The following is a 23,075-nucleotide window of genomic DNA, read 5'->3' as shown; positions in this document are numbered from 1 at the left end:
CCAAAAATGACCTGACCTGTGTCTCGCATATTTAACTGCAGAAACACATTCTGTATGAATGCCCACTAAGAATGTTCTTATGTTATTCTTTAAGATTGTTCTTAAGAAATAGGTTAAGAGTCATCTTAACCATTATCATAAATAACCCCTTATAGCTAGGATAACCTCAAACTTGTCTTTAATTTCCTACGGAGCCCCTAAAGGGACAAAAGATCATGGGAGAAAAAATTAAAGTTTTCTCACAAATGTTTTACAATGAGACTGCCAGGAAAGAGAAGAAATTGTTGAATAAATTATTTTTTAAATTATTATTTTTGTTGTTTTTGCATTTTGTTACTTTATCCCTGCCCATTTCTTCTGCATCCAACAAGAACTGATTGTTTGCTTACTATCTAATCTACCCAAACATTAATATGTGGCCTTGTTTGGAGACAATCACCGATATTCACTTCACCTGTGACTGGTCATAATGTTTTGGCTCATCAGTATGTAATGCATATTACTACTACTAGGGATGTGCCCAAATTATTATTCTGAAAATGTTCAAAGAAAATATTGTGCACACTTAATATTATTACAGTACAATATGGCCTTTGAGGTCTTTTGATCAGAGAGAAAATATAACATTACAGTCAGATAAGACAGCCTCTCATTTTCTTCTTAAGAAAAAGGAAAGATATTCTTAAGAAAATATTTCAGAACTTCTTAAGATCTGCCAAATTCTGTTTATGGTTTAATTGCCACCAAATATTTACGTAGCTCTCTTTCTATAGGAGCTGAAGCACCTGATTTTAGAGGCAGCTGATGGTTTCCTGTTTGTTGTGTCATGCGAGACCGGACGCGTCATTTATGTTTCGGACTCTGTTACGCCGGTTCTGAATCAGGCACAGTCGGATTGGCTTGGATCATCACTGTACGACCAGCTTCATCCAGACGACACAGAGAAACTCCGAGAGCAGCTTTCCACAACTGAAAACAACAACAGCGGTAAAAAAAAAAACTGCTCAACTTCTTTCATCTTTTCTGTTCTCAGTCTTTCCCTGTTTAAACGGTCCTCCTCTTTTCTGACTTCAGGTCGGATGTTGGACATGAAAACAGGCACGGTAAAGAAAGAGGGTGGTCAGACATCTGTGAGGATGAGTATGGGTGCACGTCGCTCCTTCATCTGCAGGATGAGGTGATGCACAGGGAGAACTGACACCTCTTTTAACCCTATAAAGCCTACTGTTGCACACAATCTACTACATGCCTTCTGTCATCTGATTGATTTAGCAAGTAAAAGGCCTTGTACTTTAGTATAATTGTAAAAACGTCCACCTATGAAATCTTTAATAATTTAGTAAAGTAAAGTAAATGTAAGAACTTTTATATTGTTGGGAATATTTCAAGATGAATATGTACTGGACTGAAGCAACTTTACTTGATTATACAAGTATACGTTACACGTCATTATTTAGAAGAATGTTAAAATGTATCAAATATGATCCATCAGGCTTTTGAGGAAAGTTTATTTATCTCTCAATCATCATTGCATTTATATGAGCTTTGATCATAAAAGTAAGCATTTATCATCTTACTAAGACATATTGGGCGATATAGAGTGACAACTGATATTTATATGATTTTATGTAAGTATCTGCTATACTGTTATGAAGATCTCATTGACTTACAGTACAAGATCAGAATTTCATCTTTCTTTTTGGCCATGTAGAAATCAGCAACTGCAGCAAATTGCATGTTTTTCCTCAGTTTGGGTCTCTAAATAAAATTGAAGTGTTTTTTCCTCCTCAAATATGAGCCCCATATTATAACTCTATATGAGTCATAAAAGCCTGATTTGTCAAATATGACACAAAACATAAAACACATATGCAAACTTTTTTATTATATATATTTTGTTCCATTAAAAAAAAATCTTTCTGACTATTATTTCATATGTCAGGCTTTACAGGGTTAATGACACTAAAGTATAAATTATTAGCAAACAAATTTGTGCTCCACATATACAATTCCTATATTTACATTAGAACTACACAACTCACCCAGTAGGTCAAAAAGACTCATGAGCAGGGTTCGCACAATGTCCTTAAAGTTTTAGGGTCTTCTAAGGTCTGGAATACTTGGAAAATTGGCTTATAAAAGTGCTTAAAAGAAATTGCCTGAAATTAAAAAGTTATATGTCATTTGCATGCACGAGAAACAAATGTTGTTTTATTTTTTGCAAAAATTATTTAGTCTATTTGCAATATAAACTAGTTTTACTGTGGTGAAAAAACATGCACATTTTCTCACATGCTACATTGATTGTAATGTGTGTGTTCAGATGTGGAGTGTGTCCAGTAGAGCCAGTATCCATGAACAGACTCAACTTCCTGAGAAGCAGAAACAGGTGAGGCAGCTCTCTGTCTCTGTGTATATAAATCTCAGTCCACAAACAGACATAGATGAAGATCATCTCTTCTTCTGCAGGAATGGATTGGGTCCTCCTAAGGAAGGTGAACCGCAGTATGTGGTTGTGCACTGCACAGGCTACATCAAATCTTGGCCTCCTGCAGGTAACACAGTCAACAGCACAATACACAGGAAGTGCCTATTGTCCACAGAGAGCAGAGCTGATGTCACCAGCATTCAGTCAGAACACAACTGAAACTGATATGGTCCCTTTATCCTCTTTCTCTCTCTCTCTCTCTCTCTCTCTCTCAGGAGTGACTCTTTCTGAAGAGGAGGCTGATAATAATCAGGGAAATCGTTTTTGTCTGGTCGCCATTGGAAGGCTGCAGGTACTTCCCTTGCATTTTATTTCAGTTTCCAATGAATTAGTTTTGTCACATTTGAAGAAATAATAATTCTGTCATCATTTACTCATAACTTACCTCATATCTTCCTAAAAAGGAGAAGTTAACAGACTGTTCATGTGGCTCTTTGTCTCCACTTTGTATGTAAAAGAGCAACATCAACATTTTACTAAACATTTGTGTTCTACAGAAGCAAGATGGTCATATGGGTTTGGAACAAAATAGGGAGAATAAATGATGACAGTGTTTACTTTTGGGTAAACTATTTCTTTAAATGTCTCATTAATGCCCAACACCTTAAGACTAGTTCACCCAGAAATGAAAATTGTTTTGTTTTTGTTTTGTTTTTATTCACCCCCATGTCATTCCAAACCTGTAAGACTTTTGTTCATCTTTGAAACACAAACGACGCAAGTACAATTTAACTAAATGTAACCCTTGTGCGTCAATTTAAAAAAGTTACACTTATGTCCAAAGAGGATAAAAATGTCCATGTCCAAAAACTTAACTCGGGAGCACAGACTTAAGTTTGTTGTCATTTTAAGGAAGGTTATTGGCAGATTATTGTTGTATTATTATTAGTGTAACAATGTTTTGACAGAATGTTGCCAACAGAATGAAAGCCTGTTAACAAAGACTGCATCATTTTATATTTAAATGGCCCAGGGATTAAATGGGTTTTAATGGGTTTCATTAGGGACATTTTTGTCCTTGAGGCCCTGAGTGTAACTATTTTGTGTACCTAGTGTGAAATAGATTTATTAAAGCAAATGGGGGTGAAATAGTAAAGTTCCTTAAAAATACACACTTGTGGCAAAATTTATGCAGTTGGCATTAACACAGATAAAATGATTTAAAAAAAAAAGAAAATCTGAAAAAGATGAAAATGTCCATAAGGTCACACAAGGGTTAATGAAACCTGAGATTTCTGTCCCTCAATTGAAAGTCCAACATAAACACACCTACATGGAGCTAATCAGATATGCAAAACACAAGCTCAAATAAGCTTACTTGAAGCATGATAAATCAATGTGGTTTGTTCTTGCGTGCCAAGCAAGTATGTTTGAGATTCCATTTACCTTATTTGTTGAGCTCCATGTGAGTTGATCAAAGTTTGTATGTGAATAAAAGCCAATAATCTGTTCAACATGTAGCAACCGTGTCTCTTCAGGAGACTTGATTTAAATCAACTGATTCATAATTTACAGTGTTTTAATGAACGTTTTGAATCATCCAGTTTCAGTAGTGTGGAATTTCAACAAACAAAAATCTCTGGTTTCATTTTAAATATGAAAGTCTTATGGGTTTGGAATGATATGGAGGTAAGTAAATAATAACAGAATGTTTTTTCTTTTTTGGGTAAACTATCCCTTGAAATTCCTCTCTGACCTCTGTTTGTCATGCAGGTCACCTGTTGCCCAGGCGACACAAACGTAAATAACATCAGCGTTCCAGTGGAATTTATTTCCCGCCACAACTGCCAGGGCGTTTACACCTTTGTGGATCACCGCTGTCTGGCAACAGTGGGCTACCAACCTCAGGTGAGCCTCAAAAACCTGAGTGAGGCTGGATCTCAGGGCCAAAGGAAGCCTTTTCTGAAGAGCAGGATGTTAAAGATCCCTCTGCATTTCTTGAGTATAGCTAATGAGCTTTCAGTTTCCATTGTCTTGCTTAGTGATGCACTGAAATTTCACAACTGAACCTATTAAAATATTTATAAAATATAAAATGGTTCTGGAGGGCCAAAGTTATTGACTGAAATGGTGACGTTTATTTAGTGCTTCTCCAATGCCGAGTTTTGATGTGTCCATGTCCATTTCGTGCACACAACATGTATAAACTGCAACAGGTAAACATGTTTGTCGTGTGGATAGGGCTGAGTTGACAATATTGATTTCTAGTTTTTAATTTTGATGAACTGAGCTCTTTTAGTCTATTCTGTTTTCTGCCGTCCAATAATCGCAATAATCTTTGTGCTTTCAAATGGTCAATTTTATAATGAAATTCAAAAAATAAAGGTGGTTTTGGCATTCTTTAATGTGGCGAGACAGATCGCTGTGATCATCTCTTCCTCTTTACTACTAGTTATAGTACAAAATAAACATGAATGAACATCAGGAGGAGTGTTAAAGATACAGTACAACTTACAGCACTGTCTCATGTAATCACTCAGTCAGTGTTTCAACCATGGAAAGTCATCAAGAAAACTGCTTGTAAACAATATGACACATAATGTTACTTCAGGAAAGCCTTTTAGTGTCTCTAGACGTAATTTTGATAATTATATGCGCTATATTCATTATATTTTTACTTAACCTGTTGTCTTCATTATTGAATGAAACGAGTTATTAGGCCACCGTTTAAATGTTTACATTTCACGACTTGGAAGAGAAACATAATTATATAATGAAAATTTGTTATAAAAACTGCCTTATGTACATTTTAAATGTTTATATATACAACTCAGAGTGTTGATTGTTAAATAAATTAAATTATTAATAAAATTTGATTAAGTGAATATTAAATAAATCTTGTTTTTGTTTCAGCTGAATGAAAGCTTTAATTTCAGTTTGGTGATTCAGTGAAATAGTTCATTCACTAGTCTTTTGTGTTCTTATGTGACACAGGAGTTACTGGGGAAGAGCGTTCTGGATTTTGCACACCCAGAAGACCAGGGCTTACTGCGAGACAGCCTTCAGCAGGTGTGTGGGTTTGCATGGTACATCACGCTCAAATATTCAACACTTTACAAGTTATTGTAATTCATCTATTTTATTTAATTTTATGTGATATGCATGGCTAGAAATGTTTTCTTTTATAAAATGGCAACAATAGAGATATCATAAGATATGTTCAGTACATGATTAGATGTATTAATAATAACAATCAACACAATATGGTGTCTGCCAGGAAATTCAGTTGATGTGCAATTAAAGATGTGCATGTATTGGCCAGTAGATCTGAACCTGTTCTTTTCATAGCATACTGTAGCTTTAGTGGCCATTCACCCTAAGTATGATAGCTATATAACGATAAAAATATAAGCTATCGTTCTAAATATAAACTAATAGCAGAGTCCACACCACAACTATAACTATATCGATAACAGCACAGAAAATCACTTTCAAAATGATTTTTTCCCAGCTCATGAATGCTAAAAACATTGTTTAGAAATCAGTCAGAATCCATCCTGCTTTAAAGAGCTTGAGCATTTGAAGCAACAAAACTGCAACTATAGTTCTTGGTGTGATGCTGGTCCTCAATATTTTGTGATTTATAAGTGACCTTTGACCCTCGATGTAGGTTGTGAAACTGCGAGGTCAGGTGCTTTCGGTGATGTTCCGCTTCCAGTCTAAATCGCGCGAGTGGATCTGGATGAGAACAAGCTCGTTCACCTTCCAGAATCCTTTCTCTGAAGAGATCGAGTACATCATCTGCACCAACTCCAATGTCAAGTTAGTATTGAAATGCATCATGTAAACACAAGACCGGATACACACACACACACACACACTTGAAGGTGATGAACTTGAGAGAACTGACTTCATTGCAAAAGTTGTTTGCTGATGTCACTCACACTATATGATAATGCTGTATACATTGTGACTTAAGTGTTGAAAGATTTTTGGGGCCACTGTTTAAGGGCCGTGGCACGCCAAGCCAGCGACAAGTCTTTCGGGTGTGTTCCACACATCAGCTGTAGTCGGGCTCACGTCTGTAGCAATTCGCTCGATTCAGTGTGTTGAATCAGTATTGGTGAGAGAGATCACTGGTTGGCTGTTCAGTTTAGCGAACAAATCAGTGCACGAGTTTAAAAGTGAAAGCGGTGAAAGCAAGCAAAGAAGTCAAGATGGCACAGACAGAATGGAATGAAGAAATGAATGATTAGAATTAGTTCAGAATGATAAGCAAGCACTGCTTTGTTTACGGTTTATATATCTGAATGACGAATATAGACTTTTGATACCTGCGGATATAGACAGTTATTTCCTTACATTTAGGCGCAGAACGCACATGCTAGTTGACAGTCAGCTGTAGTCCTTTTGTGTGTTCAAGCGCAGTTTTTTGTCCCAGATGCAGCCGACGCGATGCTACAACACAGTCGGATTTTGTTGCCATTAGGCTTGGCTTGGTGTGTCATGGCCTTAACACTCTCGGACTGTTTTAGCTTCATGTTATTCAGTGTTGTGTAACGTATTTTGACTTCATGCAATGTATAAAAGTGTTTTTATGATCGAAGGTTAATTCCTGTTGAGGTAATCAAACGTAAATGCATCAGTTTGTTTATGTCTGAGTCTTATTTCACCCCAACATATTAAAAAAGGCATAAGTTTATATAGATAAAGACAAAGAATACATATATATAAAGAAAATGATGCTTGTTTTATGTATTATGACAGTGAAATGTGACATTTCATGACAATTAAGCATATTTACCACCTCCCCAGTTCTCCTTAATGTAATGAAGAAAAAATATATGTATTATTGCAGTTATGTACAGTACCGTGCAAATGATTGGGGTCAGTAAGATTTTTTTTAAAAACATTTTTTAAAGTCTCTTTGCTCACCAAGGCTGCATTTATATGATCAAAAATACAGTAAAACAGTAATATGGTAAAATATTACAATAAAATTTTAAAATAACTGTTTTCTATTTGAATATATTTTAAAATGTAATTTATTCCTGTGATCAAAGCTGAATTTTCAGCATCATTACTCCAGTCTTCAGTATCACATGATCCTTCAGAAATCATTCTAATATGATGATTTGCTGATCCAGGATAATTTCTTATGTTTATCACTGTTGTGGTGCTTCATATTTTTGTGAAAAACATATTTTTTTAATTTTATTTTAAAATGTTCATCAAAAAAAAAAAAAAATACAAAGTTCAAAAGAACAGCATTTATTTAAAATAGAAACCTTTTGCAACATTATAAATGTATTTACTGTCACTTATGATTAATTTAATGCATCCTTGCTGAATAAAAGTATTAATTTTAAAAGAAGAAACTTCAAATCCCAAACTTTGGTAATGTATGTCTCATTGTAGTATTTAATCTTATTTAGTTTTATTTATGTTGATTTAAATGAAAAGTCATTGCATTACAATAATAAGAATCTCCATTGTGAATTACCAACAAAAAAATAACATTAAATTTATTTTTAATCAAATTAAATATCTGGACACAATTATAATGGTGATTTTAGGAAAATATGCTTAATTGTCCTGAAAAAAAGATGAAAATCTGAACACTCCCAAAATATGCATTTTTTTTATGCAAAACATAGTTTCATATTTGTTACTTTCTTATTTTTGGGGTGAACCATGAGTCGGACTTGTTTTGCTTAGATTGACCCCTATGTGTCTGAGAGTGAGCATGTTAATTCAGCTCACTCTGTTCAATCTGACGCTCTCTCTCCACCAATCCCTCTGGTTTTGCGTGACAGTAGAGGTCCGAATCAGGATTCCCTGTCCCCCCTTTCCTCCCCGGGGGTTTCACTGCCCCCTTCACTGGGGCAGAGCAGTCCTAACTGCCCCTCCACACCCAGCCCAGGTCAAGTCACAGCCAGGTGAGAGCAGTGAGACTCTTTCTCCGTGTCTCTCTTCCTCCTCTCTCGGGTGACCCTCTTTTCCTTCCGTCTGCTGTTGGTGGTAGATTAACCAGCATGCTCTCTTCCCGTAGGTAGCTGTGGTGTCCATGGTAACCTGTGAATGCTGTAGTGGACCGGTGATGGGTGTGACGGTTGGCGGTGGTGGGTTTGATGGTCATGACGGTAGGGCTGCACTGACGTCAGTGTTGTTTTCTCTTCTGCAGGCAGTTGCAGCAGCAGCAGGCGGAGTTAGATGGAGGGATAGGTAGAGATGCAGCCTATGAAACCAATCAGGTCGCTCTTCCTCAGGTAAACACACTTGAAATCACACACTTTACTTCTACGCTAGTGGTACTCAAACTCTGCTTCATGGTGTCAGAAAGTGTGTTGTTTAAAAAAAATGCCACCACTGAATGAATCGACTTAGCTCACAACTTTAAAAAAAAAAAAAAAGGTAATACTTTGGTTGTTCATAGTCAATTTTGACCAGGAACAGTGTAAATGGATTTTGTTGTTGGTCACACTTTTTTATTAGGGGACTTTAACTACTTACATTAAAAATAATTGTTAGGTACAATATACTTATTGTGTTGATGTTGTATTGCAAAAAACCTTTGCTGCTATTGAGGTGGGATACTGGTAAGGTTAGGGCCAGGTTTGGTGGTAATGGGTAGGATTAATAGTTGGGTTAAGTGTTAACCATGTAATTATAGATGTAATTACAGATATTAACTACAGCTTTAATTACACGCAGGTAATTTTTAAATGTAATGTTAGTACATAGTAGTTAAAGACACTTAATATAAAGTATTAATGGGACAATACATCAATTCTCGATTCACGATACAAAGAATCTGGAGTGATTCTGATATTTTCCCATGTATCGCAATTCTCTCAAATCGATTCTGAGCTTAGTTTTTAACAGCAGATGGCACTACATGCTTCAGAATCACCCGTACTCTGCCTGCTTCCAGTTCCTTTACACACACCATTTAAACCTAAAGTAATCATTCATGAAGTTTGAAAACGGTGAAGCAAATTACAAGGGTAAGCAGTGGGCTGTTTACATTAATCTCACGTCATAAAATCATTCTGCAAGTACATTTAACCACTTACATGACTCAGCCGAATGCATGAGTGCTGCCCAGCGGTCTTCTTCGTGAGTGTTTGAGTGTGAGGTTAAAAACAAGCCTAGAGCACCATCTGCTGTTAAAACTAAGCTCAGAATGGATTCAAGAGAGAAAAAATATGGATCGATCCAGATTCATTGTATCGAGAATTGAGAATCGATGTATTGTCCCAGCCCTAATATAAAGTTTAAACAAATGTTATAACCAACTTGAGGTTGTAACAATAAAATGATGCAATGATAAGAAATTAATAAAATTATAAAGATTTTAGGTTATTTAGATCTTATTTAATATATAATTGGCTTTTAGTGGTCATCTTAGATATGGAACAGTTATGGGACTAGCCTCATTATTTAGGTCTTATTTAGGTCTTACTTACATGTACATTTTTAAAAATCTATACTTTTATAAGATGAAACAGAAAATATGTGAATGTATCATGCATTTGGTCCAGATTGCTGCCATCTGGTGAATAAAGAAAATGATCATATGATAATAATGGCCTGTAGATGTCTGACCCTGAAGTTTAAATACTCTCAATTTTATGCTTAGAAGTTGTAAATTTGGACATTTATTCAGACATGATCTAACTAGTACAAACTATCTTTTGTCAGAGTTTAGTATTTTTTTTTTTATTTTTTTTTTTTACATAATTTTTGCAGTAATTAATACAGTAATTTCTGTGTTTGTTGCTGATGCATAAATGTTATCTAACTAAAAATGTTTTTTTGTTTGTTTGTTTTTTTTTTTTTAATGAACACAGACTCAAATGAAGTCCAGTTTTTTCCAATTTATTCAGATTATATATCTAAAAAAAAGTCCAAGTTTTGATGCACTCAAACTGAGGAAAGATTTTAAATAAAAAAAGGAAATCGGTTAGAAATGACCGAACATCTTAACACCGTGTCTACACAGGACGTGAGCGGTGCAATGCATCAAAAGACAATAGAACCCATTATAATCAGTGATATTGTCAACACTGGATGTGTCGCTCCCGACAGTAAAAGGATTCCCTGTTCTATTTCTGATGAAGTCCAAGTGCTTTGCAACAGTTGGTTTGTCGCGTCAGTTATAGACACGGCGTAAGAGGGTTAACTAGTTACAAAACATTAATTTAAGAATTTGTGTTTCTGTTGTCTCACTTCAAAAACAGAACTTGTTGTTTCCTGTGAAGTCCACTTGAAATGTTAGATGGGTTTCTTTACCAAAAAGTTAAATTAGTTTTTCATGAGCATCATCCTATCATGATTTCCACCTTCTCTCTAACCCTGTTTTTGTTACTGTTCTTTTAAGATTTTATGTAAATGAGCTCTATTAGATTTGCTAACCTGTTCACATAGTGAAGTGAGTTAAACACAACATAATGACTGTCTCCATCTGTGTTTCTCTCAGGTTCCAGTGCAGACTGTAGGTGTAGTCAATGCTGATCACAGTAAGACTCCCCATAAACACACACACACACACTACTGAAGACAGGCACACATTCAGAACGAATATAAACATAACTTGTTTGTTTACAGGTACACTGCACAGAATGTGCTACGTTTTTAATTTAGGACCCCATGAAATACGTTTTATTTTTTAAACAATTCAGTGTTTTTTCCATTTATTATTATTTATATATATTATATTATTTTGTTTTAATACAGATTTAGCATCCAAAATGATGTTTAATAAAATGGATTCATAAAAATTAAATTCATGAAACAATTTAATCAATCTTTTAAAATATCATGAAATGAAAATATAACCATTGATATACAACAAAACTTTGCATTTTTGTTTTCATTGAGGGTGCTACACAACAGAACTTGTGCACTGCAAAAATTAAAGCATTGATAAAAAAATATCTTGGTTGTATGAAATTCCTTAAAATAATAATAATAAAATTAACTAAAGAAATGTATAATAAATAAATGTATAATGTATGATAAATAAATGTATAAATATACAATATCAATTGTCATATTACTTTGAGATAGATGTTAATTTTACTATAAAATGTTATATTTCTGTCATAACTTCAAGTTAAACAACTTTTATTTTTGGCAGTTCATTGGGAAAACCTTATGAGTTTTAATATGTATGTATTGACACTGGCTTTTCTCATATGAAACCGTGAAATGCTTGTAAAGGTCTGATGTTTTGCAAAGCGCCCTCGGCCTTATGCGACTTACATCACTCTGGATCAGCGCTGGTCACAATTCTGCGCTAATGGGAGTCACTCCAAATATTTTACATACTGTTCTTTGGTCACTCTGTAAATATGGAATATAGCAACATAGGTAGTCAGTGGAGGGACGGTGAGCTGTTATACTCATAGTATTACGGTGACAGCTCTGTACAAGCAAAACTTGAGGGAAAGCTGCGCGAGAAGAACTTTGCTCTCGTTCTCCTGATCCTCGTCTCCGTCCTCTTCGTCACCTGCACACAGGGGCGGACTGACAAAAAAGAACATGACAAAAAAGTTTTTTGTTTTTTTTTATTTATTTCTTCATTTATCACCCAGCCCTAATTCAGAGTCAGTGATTTGACACGTCTCTATCTGTCTCTCTCAGACTCTAAGGCCATGTCCTCCAGTGCCTCTAGTGGACAGCAGGTTTACCCACCAGCAGCATCTTTCCCCAGTACTGCACGTCCCAGTGAGCCCTTCAGGTACCACACACACCTCATCATTATCCTGTGTTTGTCATAGAAATAGAAATTTGCTTTCCTGCTTTTGGTATCTTCTTGCTTGTGCTCCTCTTACTGCACTCTTCTCTGTTCTCAGGTCAGCTGCAATGCCCCAGCAGATGGTGCCGGTGGCTCATTCAGCAGGTCAGATGCTGGCGCAGATGTCCCGTCAGAACACGCCCTCTGGAGTCACCGCCAGCAACAACAACAACAACAGCCCCATCCAGGCCCCGGTGGGACCCACAGCGCCTCCTGGAGTCTGGTCTGCCACACGACCTCCCTTCAACACACAGGTAGACATTTAAAGCCTATAGGGAGAGCTTGTTTTTTGCCTGTTTACTGTATTTTTTTTTTATCAAATAAATGCAGCCTTGGTGAGCATTAGAGACTCTTTCAGAAACAATAAAAAATGTTAATTATTCCGAACTTTATACCAGTAATGTATATAATTGATACCTTCACTGTAGGGACAGGGATAATGCCCATTTTTTGTTGTAAATACTCTCTAGCAGGTGGCAGGTCAAGTTGGAAAAGGTCCGTCATCTCAGTTTAACATGGGTGGTTTCAGCTCCGCCCCTACGTCCTCCACTTCCTCTTCCTTTGGCCAGATGGGCGGAGCTTCTGCTTCAATGGCAAACACAAGTTACCAACAGATAAACAGTCACACAAACCCCTCAACTAATGGATATGGTAAATATTTTGCAGCACATTTAGAAAAATAAACAGTTGTCCTTGTTCCAGCTCTCAGTTTTGCTCTTGCTCTTTCGTTTAGGCGACGTTAGTCAGATGGGAGCGCAGTTCAGCTCCAGGCCAGCAGAGGGAGTTGCAGGGTGGCAGCAGTGGCAAAATCAGCCACACACGCAAGGCACTGCAGACACACACTCGCAGTCTCAAAACAACCAGCCAGAGATGTTTCCGGTGAGTGTGAGGAACAGACTCAAATAAAAACTTGATCTTTTATATCGTCATAGTTATAGTGAACGGGTCTTTGCTTGTGCAGGTCTTTAAAAGCTTAGCTATATCACATGTACATCCTGTATTCTACCCACACTGTTGTGATACTTGGTGCTGTTTTTGTCATTTTTGAAGCTCAAGCCCTGTTTCCACCTGGTATTAAGATGCATTTTGGTCGATTGGATCATAAGTGGACAACACTAAATACAGGTGTAAATGGGGCGTAAAACATTTTGAACTTGCCCACTTTCGGCCACTTCCAGAGATAGTCGAAAACTCATTCAACCGGATTGCTTTCGTAGTGTAAATGCTCATGTGGTCGAATGTGTATGAACAGCCACTATAGACCGCCTGCTGATCTAATGCGTGAACATTATGGGAAGCACGCTAGCCAGATGGGACTTAAACTTTTTTGGCTGAAGACCCAAGTTTGGTGTGAAGTTGAAAAACATACCAAACACAATGTTCTCTCACCATTCCTGATTTCTAACGCACACTCACAGCGTTCGGCCAACTTTGGTCACATTCATACGGAGCCCCATACATGACATGCAGGAAAAAAAGTAATTCATGTGCTCTATTTTACTGTTTCATTCCCTCGATTTGCTATACCTTGCACATGATTTACTAATTTGTTCCCTCGATTTGCTAAACTGTGCGCATGATTTACTAATTCGTTCTGTCGATTTGCTAAATCGTGTGCACGAGGGAATGAATTAGTAAATCGTGGGCACAATTTAGACTACTATTTTTTTCCTGCATGTCATGTGCGGGGCTCAGTGCGTTCATATGTAAATTGTGAAAGATTATTTTGTCCATTAGATTGAAAGATCTGAAAAAACTCATACAGGGAGTGCAGAATTATTAGGCAAGTTGATTTTCTGATCATATTTTTTTTCCAAGCACATTTTACCAATTCCAATCCACATCAATCTTAATAACTACTATTAATATTGTTTTTAATCATTTATAAGTGATATATAATTGTTCATGAAGGCTGGAAATGAAGAATGCCCTATATTCAGGTGTACAGAATTATTAGGCAGGTTTTCTTTTACAGATAAAATGAGCCAAAAAAGAGATTTAACTCAGACTGAAAAGTCAAAAATTATTAAATACTCATGAGAAGGACGCAATACTAATGTAATACTAGAAATTGCAAAGTTAAAGCATGACCATTGGACAGTGAAATGCTCATTGGGTCAGTGGGGTCATACAAAAACAGCTGGAGAAGAAGACACGTTAACTGCAAAATAATTAAGAATTAAGGTGAAGAATTAAGTGTGAAACCATCAGGAACCCTTTAGTCTCCAGTGCCACCATTTCCCAGTACTGAAACCTACCCGGAGTCTTCAGAAGTGTGAGGTGTCAGGATCTCAGAGACTAAGGTTAGGTGAAGAATCCTAAAAAATGACCCACTCTTAATAAGAATCACAAGCTGAAGTGTTATAAAGTACATGAAGACTGGGTTTTTATAGGCCTTATAGACAGACAGCTTGAGAGTGACTCCTGAAGGACCAGCACCACATCCTCTTGTACCACTGTTTGAAGAATTTATCTTCCAGAATCTGGCAGTAAGTTTTGGAAGATCATTTAGTCCATCTCTGCAAGATGGACATTTCAGGATAAGAGATGGACTAAAAGTGAACTCCCACACCTTACTGCCAGATTCTGGAAGATAAATTCTTCAAACAGTGGTACAAGAGGATGTGGTGCTGGTCCTTCAGGAGTCACTCTCAATCTCTCTGTCTATATAACCCTATAAAAACCCAGTCTTCATGTACTTTATAACACTTCAGCTTGTGATTCTTATTAAGAGCGGGTCATTTTTTAGGATTCTTCACCTAACCTAAGTCTCTGAGATCCTGACACCTCACACTTCTGAAGACTCCAGGTAGGTTTCAGTACTGGGAAATGGTGGCGCTGGAGACTAAAGGGTTCCTGATGGTTTCACACTTAATTCTTCACCTTAATTCTTAATTATTTTGCAGTTAACGTGTCTTTTCTTCTCCAGCTGTTTTTGTATGACCCCACTGACCCAATGAGCATTTCACTGTCCAATGGTCATGCTTTAACTTTGCAATTTCTAGTATTACATTAGTATTGCGTCCTTCTCATGAGTATTTCATAATTTTTGACTTTTCAGTCTGAGTTAAATCTCTTTTTTGGCTCATTTTATCTGTAAAAGAAACCCTGCCTAATAATTCTGCACACCTGAATATAGGGCATTCTTCATTTCCAGCCTTCATGAACAATTATATATCACTTATAAATGATTAAAAACAATATTAATAGTAGTTATTAAGATTGATGTGGATTGGAATTGGTAAAATGTGCTTGGAAAAAAAATATGATCAGAAAATCAACTTGCCTAATAATTCTGCACTCCCTGTACATTTACCAGTCCATAGACCAGTGGTTCTCAAACTTTTTTCCCAGTGGGCCACACAATGGTCCAAATGAAAGTCTCACGGTCTGCATATAATTTACATATAACGTCACCAATACAAACCAATCAGATTCAATGTTATCGTATTAGCAAATACTATTATTATACCTAGATGTTGCACACAATAAATAACAAATAAAAACTAACTTACTGACATTAGCTTTACAATAATTATCAGTAATGCTCAATGAACACACAAACTGTATAAATCACTTTAAGTTGCTATTTAATTCTGTATGACTTTATGACTTTCTTCAACAGTATCGCAATAGTCACCAAACAATCACATAAATGCCTTAGTAGGCAAATGTTACTCAGCTCTTTTTACAAACAACATTAAGCGCATTGTAATTACAATCTCTGACGATATCAAGTGTTCTGTGATGTCGCAATCCCTCGCGCAGCATCGGATCCGCGAGCGCGCGCAGAGTTGGACTCATTCCAGCCGCGGGTGCGCTGATGCGGTTATTTTTACTGATTTAAAATACATCAAACAAACACATCGATTTCACAGTTCAGTCTTTTGAAATTGTAGGTTTTGCTTGTCAAGTAGCCTAGTTTACTAAAGAGCAAACAGGAGGCCGTCCATCTCGCTCAACTGATTCTTCCATTCTTCTTACCTTCGATGCTGACTCTTCTTGTTTGCATGTGTTCCTTCATTGTATGTTCCTCATTTTGTTTTTCTCCTCTAATAACAAATTTGACTATTTTTGACCAGGCTTAAATTTACAAAATGAATGGCTACTGTTTGAATTCTTCCTAAGCGCGCACTTGTGTTTGTTTCGTTAACTGAGTGATTGCGTCATTAGCCTACATTGCCTGATGTCTGAAAATAATAAATGCTCACCAAAATTATTTTATATGACAAATAAAGCATTATACTTTAAATATCTCGCCTTCGCTTTAATTTCTGACCATCTCCAAAAAGACATAAAACACTAAACAAATGATTCTGGCATGCGTTTATCAAAGTAGGAAATGCAGACTTTTAATCCCTTAACACAATTACTGCTGTTGAAATACGAAATTGAATTCCCTCCGGGTCCGGATCCGGACCAGAGTCCGGACTTTGAGAAGTGCTGCCATAGACCTTCCCCTTGAAGTAACATTTTCTCGAGTATGTCTCCCTCCTCTACGTGTGATCCGATTGACCAAAACGCATCCTAATATCAGATGGAAACAGGGCCTCGGTGGCACCAATACCCATTCACTTTCATTGAATGTAAAAGAGCAGCATGAACATTCTGTTAAACGTCTTCTTTGGTTTCCACTGACAAATAAAATCCTACAGGTTTGGAACAGCATGCGAGTGAGTAAATGATGACTGGACTCATTCTGCATGGTTTATCTCTCTTTCTCTTCTTCAGGATGTTCTCTCCATGTTGGATCAGACCGGCAGCTTCGGGAACGATGACTTCGGAGAGATACCCATGTTTCCTCCTTTCCCCGAGTGATCCCGCTTTTCTTTGTCAGTTCCTTCACTCACTGTTGCCATTTCTTACTCTTTTAACCAAATCGACAGCAGGGTCGGACAGAATGGAGGCACAGGGGGATCTAGAGAAAGAGAGAAGGATGCATTGTGATGGAAATGGAAGTTATAAGCCATAATGTGAGGATACAGGAGAGAGACAGAAACGACGTAGCACACAGACAGACAGACGGACGTTGTTGAAATGTGTTCACTTTGAAATCACGCACAATTGCACACTTCTTGCACAAGCGGTCCCACACTGTGTCTGTGCCGTACACGCACATGCTTTGAATTTTGAGTTGGCAACGAGGAGGGTAAGTTTGCCCTATAAACACACACACACATGCGCGCGCACAAAGGCAGTCTCGTCTGTCTGTCTCTGACTGTGATTGTGTACTGATTGCACTGCCTCTTTTCTAATGCCATGTGACATTTTGATCCCCATGATACAATGTGTCAGAAAGTTGCTCAGAAATACGTCCAGATCAGATGTGTTGGTCAGGTTCGTTGTTGTCTGTAAAGCAGAAGCAGTGGCATGTTTTCCTTTTTCTCATTTTAAGAGTTTCTTTTTTTGAAGAATAGTCTCTCTTTCAGTTGATGACTTGGAATTTGAATTGGCCTAACAGGATGTTGAATTGGAAAGACAGGAAATCAGTTTACTACAAATTATGGAAATTTACTGAATTGGAATTTTACACATTAAAGGGAAAGTTCACCTAAAAATGAAAATTGTCATCATTTTCTCATTGACTACATAGTATTTATTTATTTTTTTCTCCATATTATGGAAGTCAATGGGGTCCAGCAACTGTTTGGTTACCGACATTCTTCAAAATATCTTCTTTTGTGTTCAACAGAAGAAAGACATTCATACAGGTTTAGAACAACCTGAGGGTGAGTAAATGACTGAATTTTCACTTTTGGGTGAACTGTAAATGGAAGCTTGTTTCTGCCACTAAATAAACAAATAAAAATGGTAATTTCGACTTTTTATCTCTCAATTCTGACTTTTTTTCTCCGAATTGTGAGTTATAAACTCACAATTTTAAGAAAAAAACATCTTTTTCCCTCACAATTGGACAATTTAACACACAATTGTGAGTTTGTCTCGCAATTATTTTTTGGCAATGGAGTTTTTATCAAGCAATTCTGACTTTAACTGTCAATTCTGACTTGCGAGATATAAACTCGGTTGTGCGCTAGAAAGTCAGAATTGCGTGATATAAAGTTTGAATTGTGAGTTATAAAGTCACAGTTACCACAACTTTTTTATTTCATGGTGGAAACAAGCTTCCGTAACTATCCCTTTAAATACAAATCTCTATAAATATTGATTCTTATTATCTAATGTTTCTGGAAATACTTTGTGAATGATGTTTATGGGTAATTCATAGTGCAAATGAAGTATGTTCAAACTACTTTGAAATTTCATTGCATATTAAATGTTACTTGTCTAAATTCTACATCCTGTTTGCTACCTCAATTCAAATGCAGCATTTAGAAGTGATTGTCCGCTCAGCTGTGAGTGTTGGTGCAGTATAACAGACGCTGATGCAGTAAAACTCCTCACAGATGTCGTTTTTTTGTCAGTTCTGCAGCTTATCTGTAAAGTTTAAATGGACAGACGCATCTCTCCCATGTGTTCAAGCTCGTGTTTGGCCTGTGCCGACGAGGTTTCACTCAGGCGTGTTTTTGTCAATGCATTGAAAAAGATTCAAATCAAGCAATAATGAGCAGGGTCTGTGTCCTTCGAAGCCATTTTTATTGCTATCTTAAGTATTGTTATCATAATGTCTTGTTTTAATATAGAAAAGAAGAAACCTATAATGCTTATCCGGGCTGTCCATGTTTTGCTGTTTGGCTCCATTTCTTTTTGTGTTCATTTGGAAGTCGCTATTCTGAATTGGTTTTGTACAGAGAATATTCCAGAACTTCTATTGGCAGTTTTGATTATTGAATTGTTAATTTTCTTTAGATCTTTTTAATTAAATGTTTGCTTTTGAATGTGGGTGTCTTTTTTTCAGTACTTTTCAGTACTTTTGTGAATCAAAATCAGAAACTCATGTCACTTTTTCCTCCGATATGAAAGGGTCATGCGTTAGAAATCTTTTTTTTTTTTTTTTTTATCCAGATTTTCACAATGTTTTGAGCTGCAGTTTGTGTACAACATATAGAAAAATAAAAAAATAAAAATATATATATATATGTATGTATATGAAATATTAAAAGAGAACTGTTTGGGTTTTTGTATTAAAATGCTATTATCAAAAAATCTTTGTTAGTGCCTTCATTTGAACTCATTGGACACTTTGACAAGTCTATACTAATACAGTGTATCCAGAGTACAATGCATAACCTTTTTATATTGCCTTAAACTTGAAAGAGATGTTTTTTAAAAGTGTGAAAATCAACGGTAGTTTTAAATAGCACTTCAAATTATGCACACTACTGTTCAAAAGTTTGGAGTCAGTAAAGTTTAATACTTCAATTCAGCAAGGACACATTAAACTGAACAAAAAAGACATTCATCAAAGAATCCTTAAAAAAAAAAAAAAAAAAGTATCAGTTTCTACAAAAAAAAATATGAAGCAGCACAAATGTTTTCAACATTGATAATTAGAAATATTTCTTGAGCAGCAAATCAGCATATTAGAATGATTTCTGAAGGATCATGTGACACTGAAGACTGGAGTAATGATGCTGACAATTCAGCTTCAAATCATATTATTAAATTGCATTTTAAAATAATTTTAAATTACTTTTTACTGTATTTTTGGGCAAACAAATGCAGTCTTGGTGAGCAGAAGAGACTCAAAAGCATTAAAAAAATCTTGTCACACTATTTTGAGGGTGCATTTTAGACATGCTACTATATATATATATATATATATATATATATATACATATACACATAAAATTAACAAAATGTGAGTATCATTTCAGTTAGATCGTTTTAATAAAATATTTGATATTAACATAGTTTTTTTTTTTAACTTTAAAACGCTCCAAATGGAGCAATGCCTACAAAGATAAATTTGCTCCGCCCACTTCCGGCCTCAGACTGTCAGTGGCCTATGGGTCTGCGGTTCTGCAGTTAGTCCTATCTCCAATATATTAAAGTACTATATAATACTGAAAATACTGCATAATGTCCAGTGTTTTTGGAGAATATGTTTATTAGGTTGTGCTGTTATAATTTAAAGAGAATACTAGTATCATGCAATACTAGCTGTCAAGAAAGTCTCACTCCAGCCAGGTAATCAAGGTTAGCAACCCTGGCCATCCATCACACTAACCATTGTTAGCAATATGCTCTTACACCATCATAATTACTGATCACTTAATTCGGAAGAATTCAAACAATATGAAAATTACAACCGTGGCTTGCTGTCAGACGTATAGCCCTCAAAGGGCATTTCAGTACATATTCCACACAAAGAATGATCTTGTTGCCATTTTTTATCATTCTGATCATTTTATTTAGTTAACATTATCATCTAACATTTAGAATTGGAAATACTTTTTTTACTTGAAGGGGTGTGCATAAGACTGACATGACACGTGTCATGAATATGAGGGAGTTTTTATGTCAATATGACATTGCTAATGTCAAGTTGTCATGACAAAGACACTGACAGGTTACAATGTGTTGGTTTATGTCAAGTTGTCATAACTCGGACATCTCAAAAAATGTCATCTTTGCATTAAAAATGACATAATTAAGCGAATGACACTTAATGACAGTTGTCATAAACATTCATAAAACCTCCTTCATATTCATGAAGTGTCATGTCATGATTATGAAGGTGTCATGTCAGTCTTATGCACACCCCTTCAAGTAAAGTGTTACCTACTTTTTTAACAATCATCAATCATCAAGTTTCAGTAGTGACTTGAATCAATTCAAATAAATTTACATTCTTTATTGTCACTACAGCATATACACAAGTATCAAAGTGAAAGTCTTGGATGCAATTATGTTGTGATAGGAAAGGCCAGAACCCACAAAACTATCTGCATAGTATTCATGTAATGCACAATATTCTCATGATATCCATTACTATAAAAATGCCCAAGTACATATACAGAATACACATGTAAAATTCATATATATTTTAAATGAAAAAATTATCATTTGAACAGTTCCTGTTACAATACAAAGTAGCAAAACAGTGACTGGGTGGGTACATTATGTGGTAATGGAGTGCAATATTAGACTTTACAGGGATAAGCCACCCAAAAACATTTAAATTCTCCTTCATTTAATCACCTTCACCATCCCAGATGTATATGACTTTCTTTCTTCACATAAACACAAAGGTTTTTAAGAAAATAATCCATCTCTGTGACTCAGTTAAAGGAATTTAACCCTCTACCGCACACATTATGATAAATTTATTAAAAAAAAAAAAAATATATATAAATATATATATATATATATATATATATATATATATATATATATATATATTTGACTCTTTTTCTTTTCTTAGAATGGCTTAACTTGAAATGCTGTATAAAAAAATAAAATAAAAAAAAAAAATTGGAAAAAAATATTATTTTAAGGTACTTTATGATATGTTGTCATATGGCAACAATGTACAATAGTGGAAATAACTTAGAATAAGTGTAAGTGTATATAGTTAATATTTTTTCCTCAGAAATGTTTTTTGTATTGAATCAATTAGTGCTATTATAAGCTTTAGCAGTAAATATAAACAATACCTTATACTTATTTTCCAACATCTTGTGCTTTTATTTATTCTTTTCTCCTTTTGCAGAATAATGCTTTATATTCTTTGATTTTCATTACGTTTTTCATGAATATTATTTAAATTGCAAATGTAGACAGTTAAAAACAAATCTAATACTGTTCATCATGTATCATAAAACAATGACATAAAACCAAAAATATTGCAGTTCATGAAAATTCAACATTACGCAATCTTATGAGAGGAAGGTTATGAACATGAACCCCCCATAATCCTTGAAACTTCACCTTTTTTCTGTATGAAAATTCAAAAAGCATTTTTTTTTTCAGAGGTGAGACACAGGTACACATCACATTTGGTGCTCTTCACCCTAACAATACACTTACATCCACTTGCACCTGCCTTTTTGAGACACAATGGTAGGCCAGTGGGCCATTATACTGGCTGTGATGGCAGGTCTCCGATGTTGATTTAATCCATAATACAAATGTCATGGCAGTCCTTAACATATGACTAATCAACATTATATCACTAGCATTAATGTTGTTATTGTTACAGTTTAACAGACTGCAGCTGGCCTTTGCTAGCTATCTAACCTATTATAATAATGCTATTCCATTATTGCGCAATTTTTTTGAGCGGTGAATATGTCATCATAACTTACCTGAGATGATGTTAACAATTTTTTTGTGAACGTGACATGGGCGGGTCCTTGTTTGTTACTGATGTTTTAATTTGCTTTCAGCAACGTTACATACAAGAGACGGCAGTCTGTCAGAAAATCGCGCCACCGAAAAAAATTGCATGTCATGTGACTTAACCAAAGCACATCATTGGCTAAACTAAGGTCTTCTCTTACCAACAAAAAAAAAAACGAGAATGCTCTGTTAAAGAGACGGTGGCAAGGAAATGAACACAAAGTATATGCTGCCATATGGCAACACTATGCGGTAGAGGGTTAAATTATTAGTATTTTTCTTATCTATTGTTTCACTTTAGAAAACATTGATTTATTCACTGGGGTCGCATGGATTACCGTCACTGTCGCTGTGTGGTTTTTCACTGTTTAGGACTTAATTTCTTTCTACAGATAAACACATATTAATATGCATATGGGACGACATGAGGGTGAATAAAATATATGAGAATTTTTCTTTTTGGGTGAACTATCCCCTTAACATTCACATGCTGTTGGTATGCTAAAGATCAGCATAGACTAATAATAATAAAGTGCAACCTACTGTGTATTTGTGAACTGTGTTTGTTTTAGTCTAGAACTGCAAAGAAATTAAAATATT

The 23,075-nt window shown here is 35.7% G+C and overlaps 1 protein-coding gene across 4 annotated transcripts in view; it reads left to right on the top strand.

Moving 5' to 3' along the window:
- arnt (aryl hydrocarbon receptor nuclear translocator) overlaps positions 1-19,300 on the top strand; it is a 28,992-nt gene extending 9,692 nt beyond the window's left edge. Inside the window, exons 6-21 of one of the 4 annotated variants that reach the window (XM_067400337.1) lie at positions 774-987; positions 1,075-1,177; positions 2,324-2,389; positions 2,470-2,555; positions 2,704-2,780; positions 4,202-4,336; positions 5,423-5,497; positions 6,099-6,250; positions 8,245-8,367; positions 8,613-8,697; positions 10,911-10,950; positions 12,077-12,173; positions 12,289-12,484; positions 12,704-12,881; positions 12,964-13,109; positions 16,962-19,300. In XM_067400337.1, the coding sequence (XP_067256438.1) occupies positions 774-987; positions 1,075-1,177; positions 2,324-2,389; positions 2,470-2,555; positions 2,704-2,780; positions 4,202-4,336; positions 5,423-5,497; positions 6,099-6,250; positions 8,245-8,367; positions 8,613-8,697; positions 10,911-10,950; positions 12,077-12,173; positions 12,289-12,484; positions 12,704-12,881; positions 12,964-13,109; positions 16,962-17,048 (1,860 nt within the window). In that variant the 3' untranslated portion in view covers positions 17,049-19,300. Of the gene's footprint in view, positions 1-773; positions 988-1,074; positions 1,178-2,323; positions 2,390-2,469; positions 2,556-2,703; positions 2,781-4,201; positions 4,337-5,422; positions 5,498-6,098; positions 6,251-8,244; positions 8,368-8,612; positions 8,698-10,910; positions 10,951-12,076; positions 12,174-12,288; positions 12,485-12,700; positions 12,882-12,963; positions 13,110-16,961 lie in introns of all 4 variants that reach the window. The other 3 variants (XM_067400329.1, XM_067400323.1, XM_067400345.1) reach the window with 3 other exon arrangements.
- Positions 19,301-23,075: the final 3,775 nt, after the last annotated feature.

This window comes from Chanodichthys erythropterus, chromosome 2 (assembly GCF_024489055.1).
Source record: "Chanodichthys erythropterus isolate Z2021 chromosome 2, ASM2448905v1, whole genome shotgun sequence".
NCBI classification, from domain to species: domain Eukaryota; kingdom Metazoa; phylum Chordata; class Actinopteri; order Cypriniformes; family Xenocyprididae; genus Chanodichthys; species Chanodichthys erythropterus.
The sequence above is the reverse complement of the archived record's forward strand: the minus strand, read 5'-3'. Positions and strand labels throughout refer to the sequence as shown.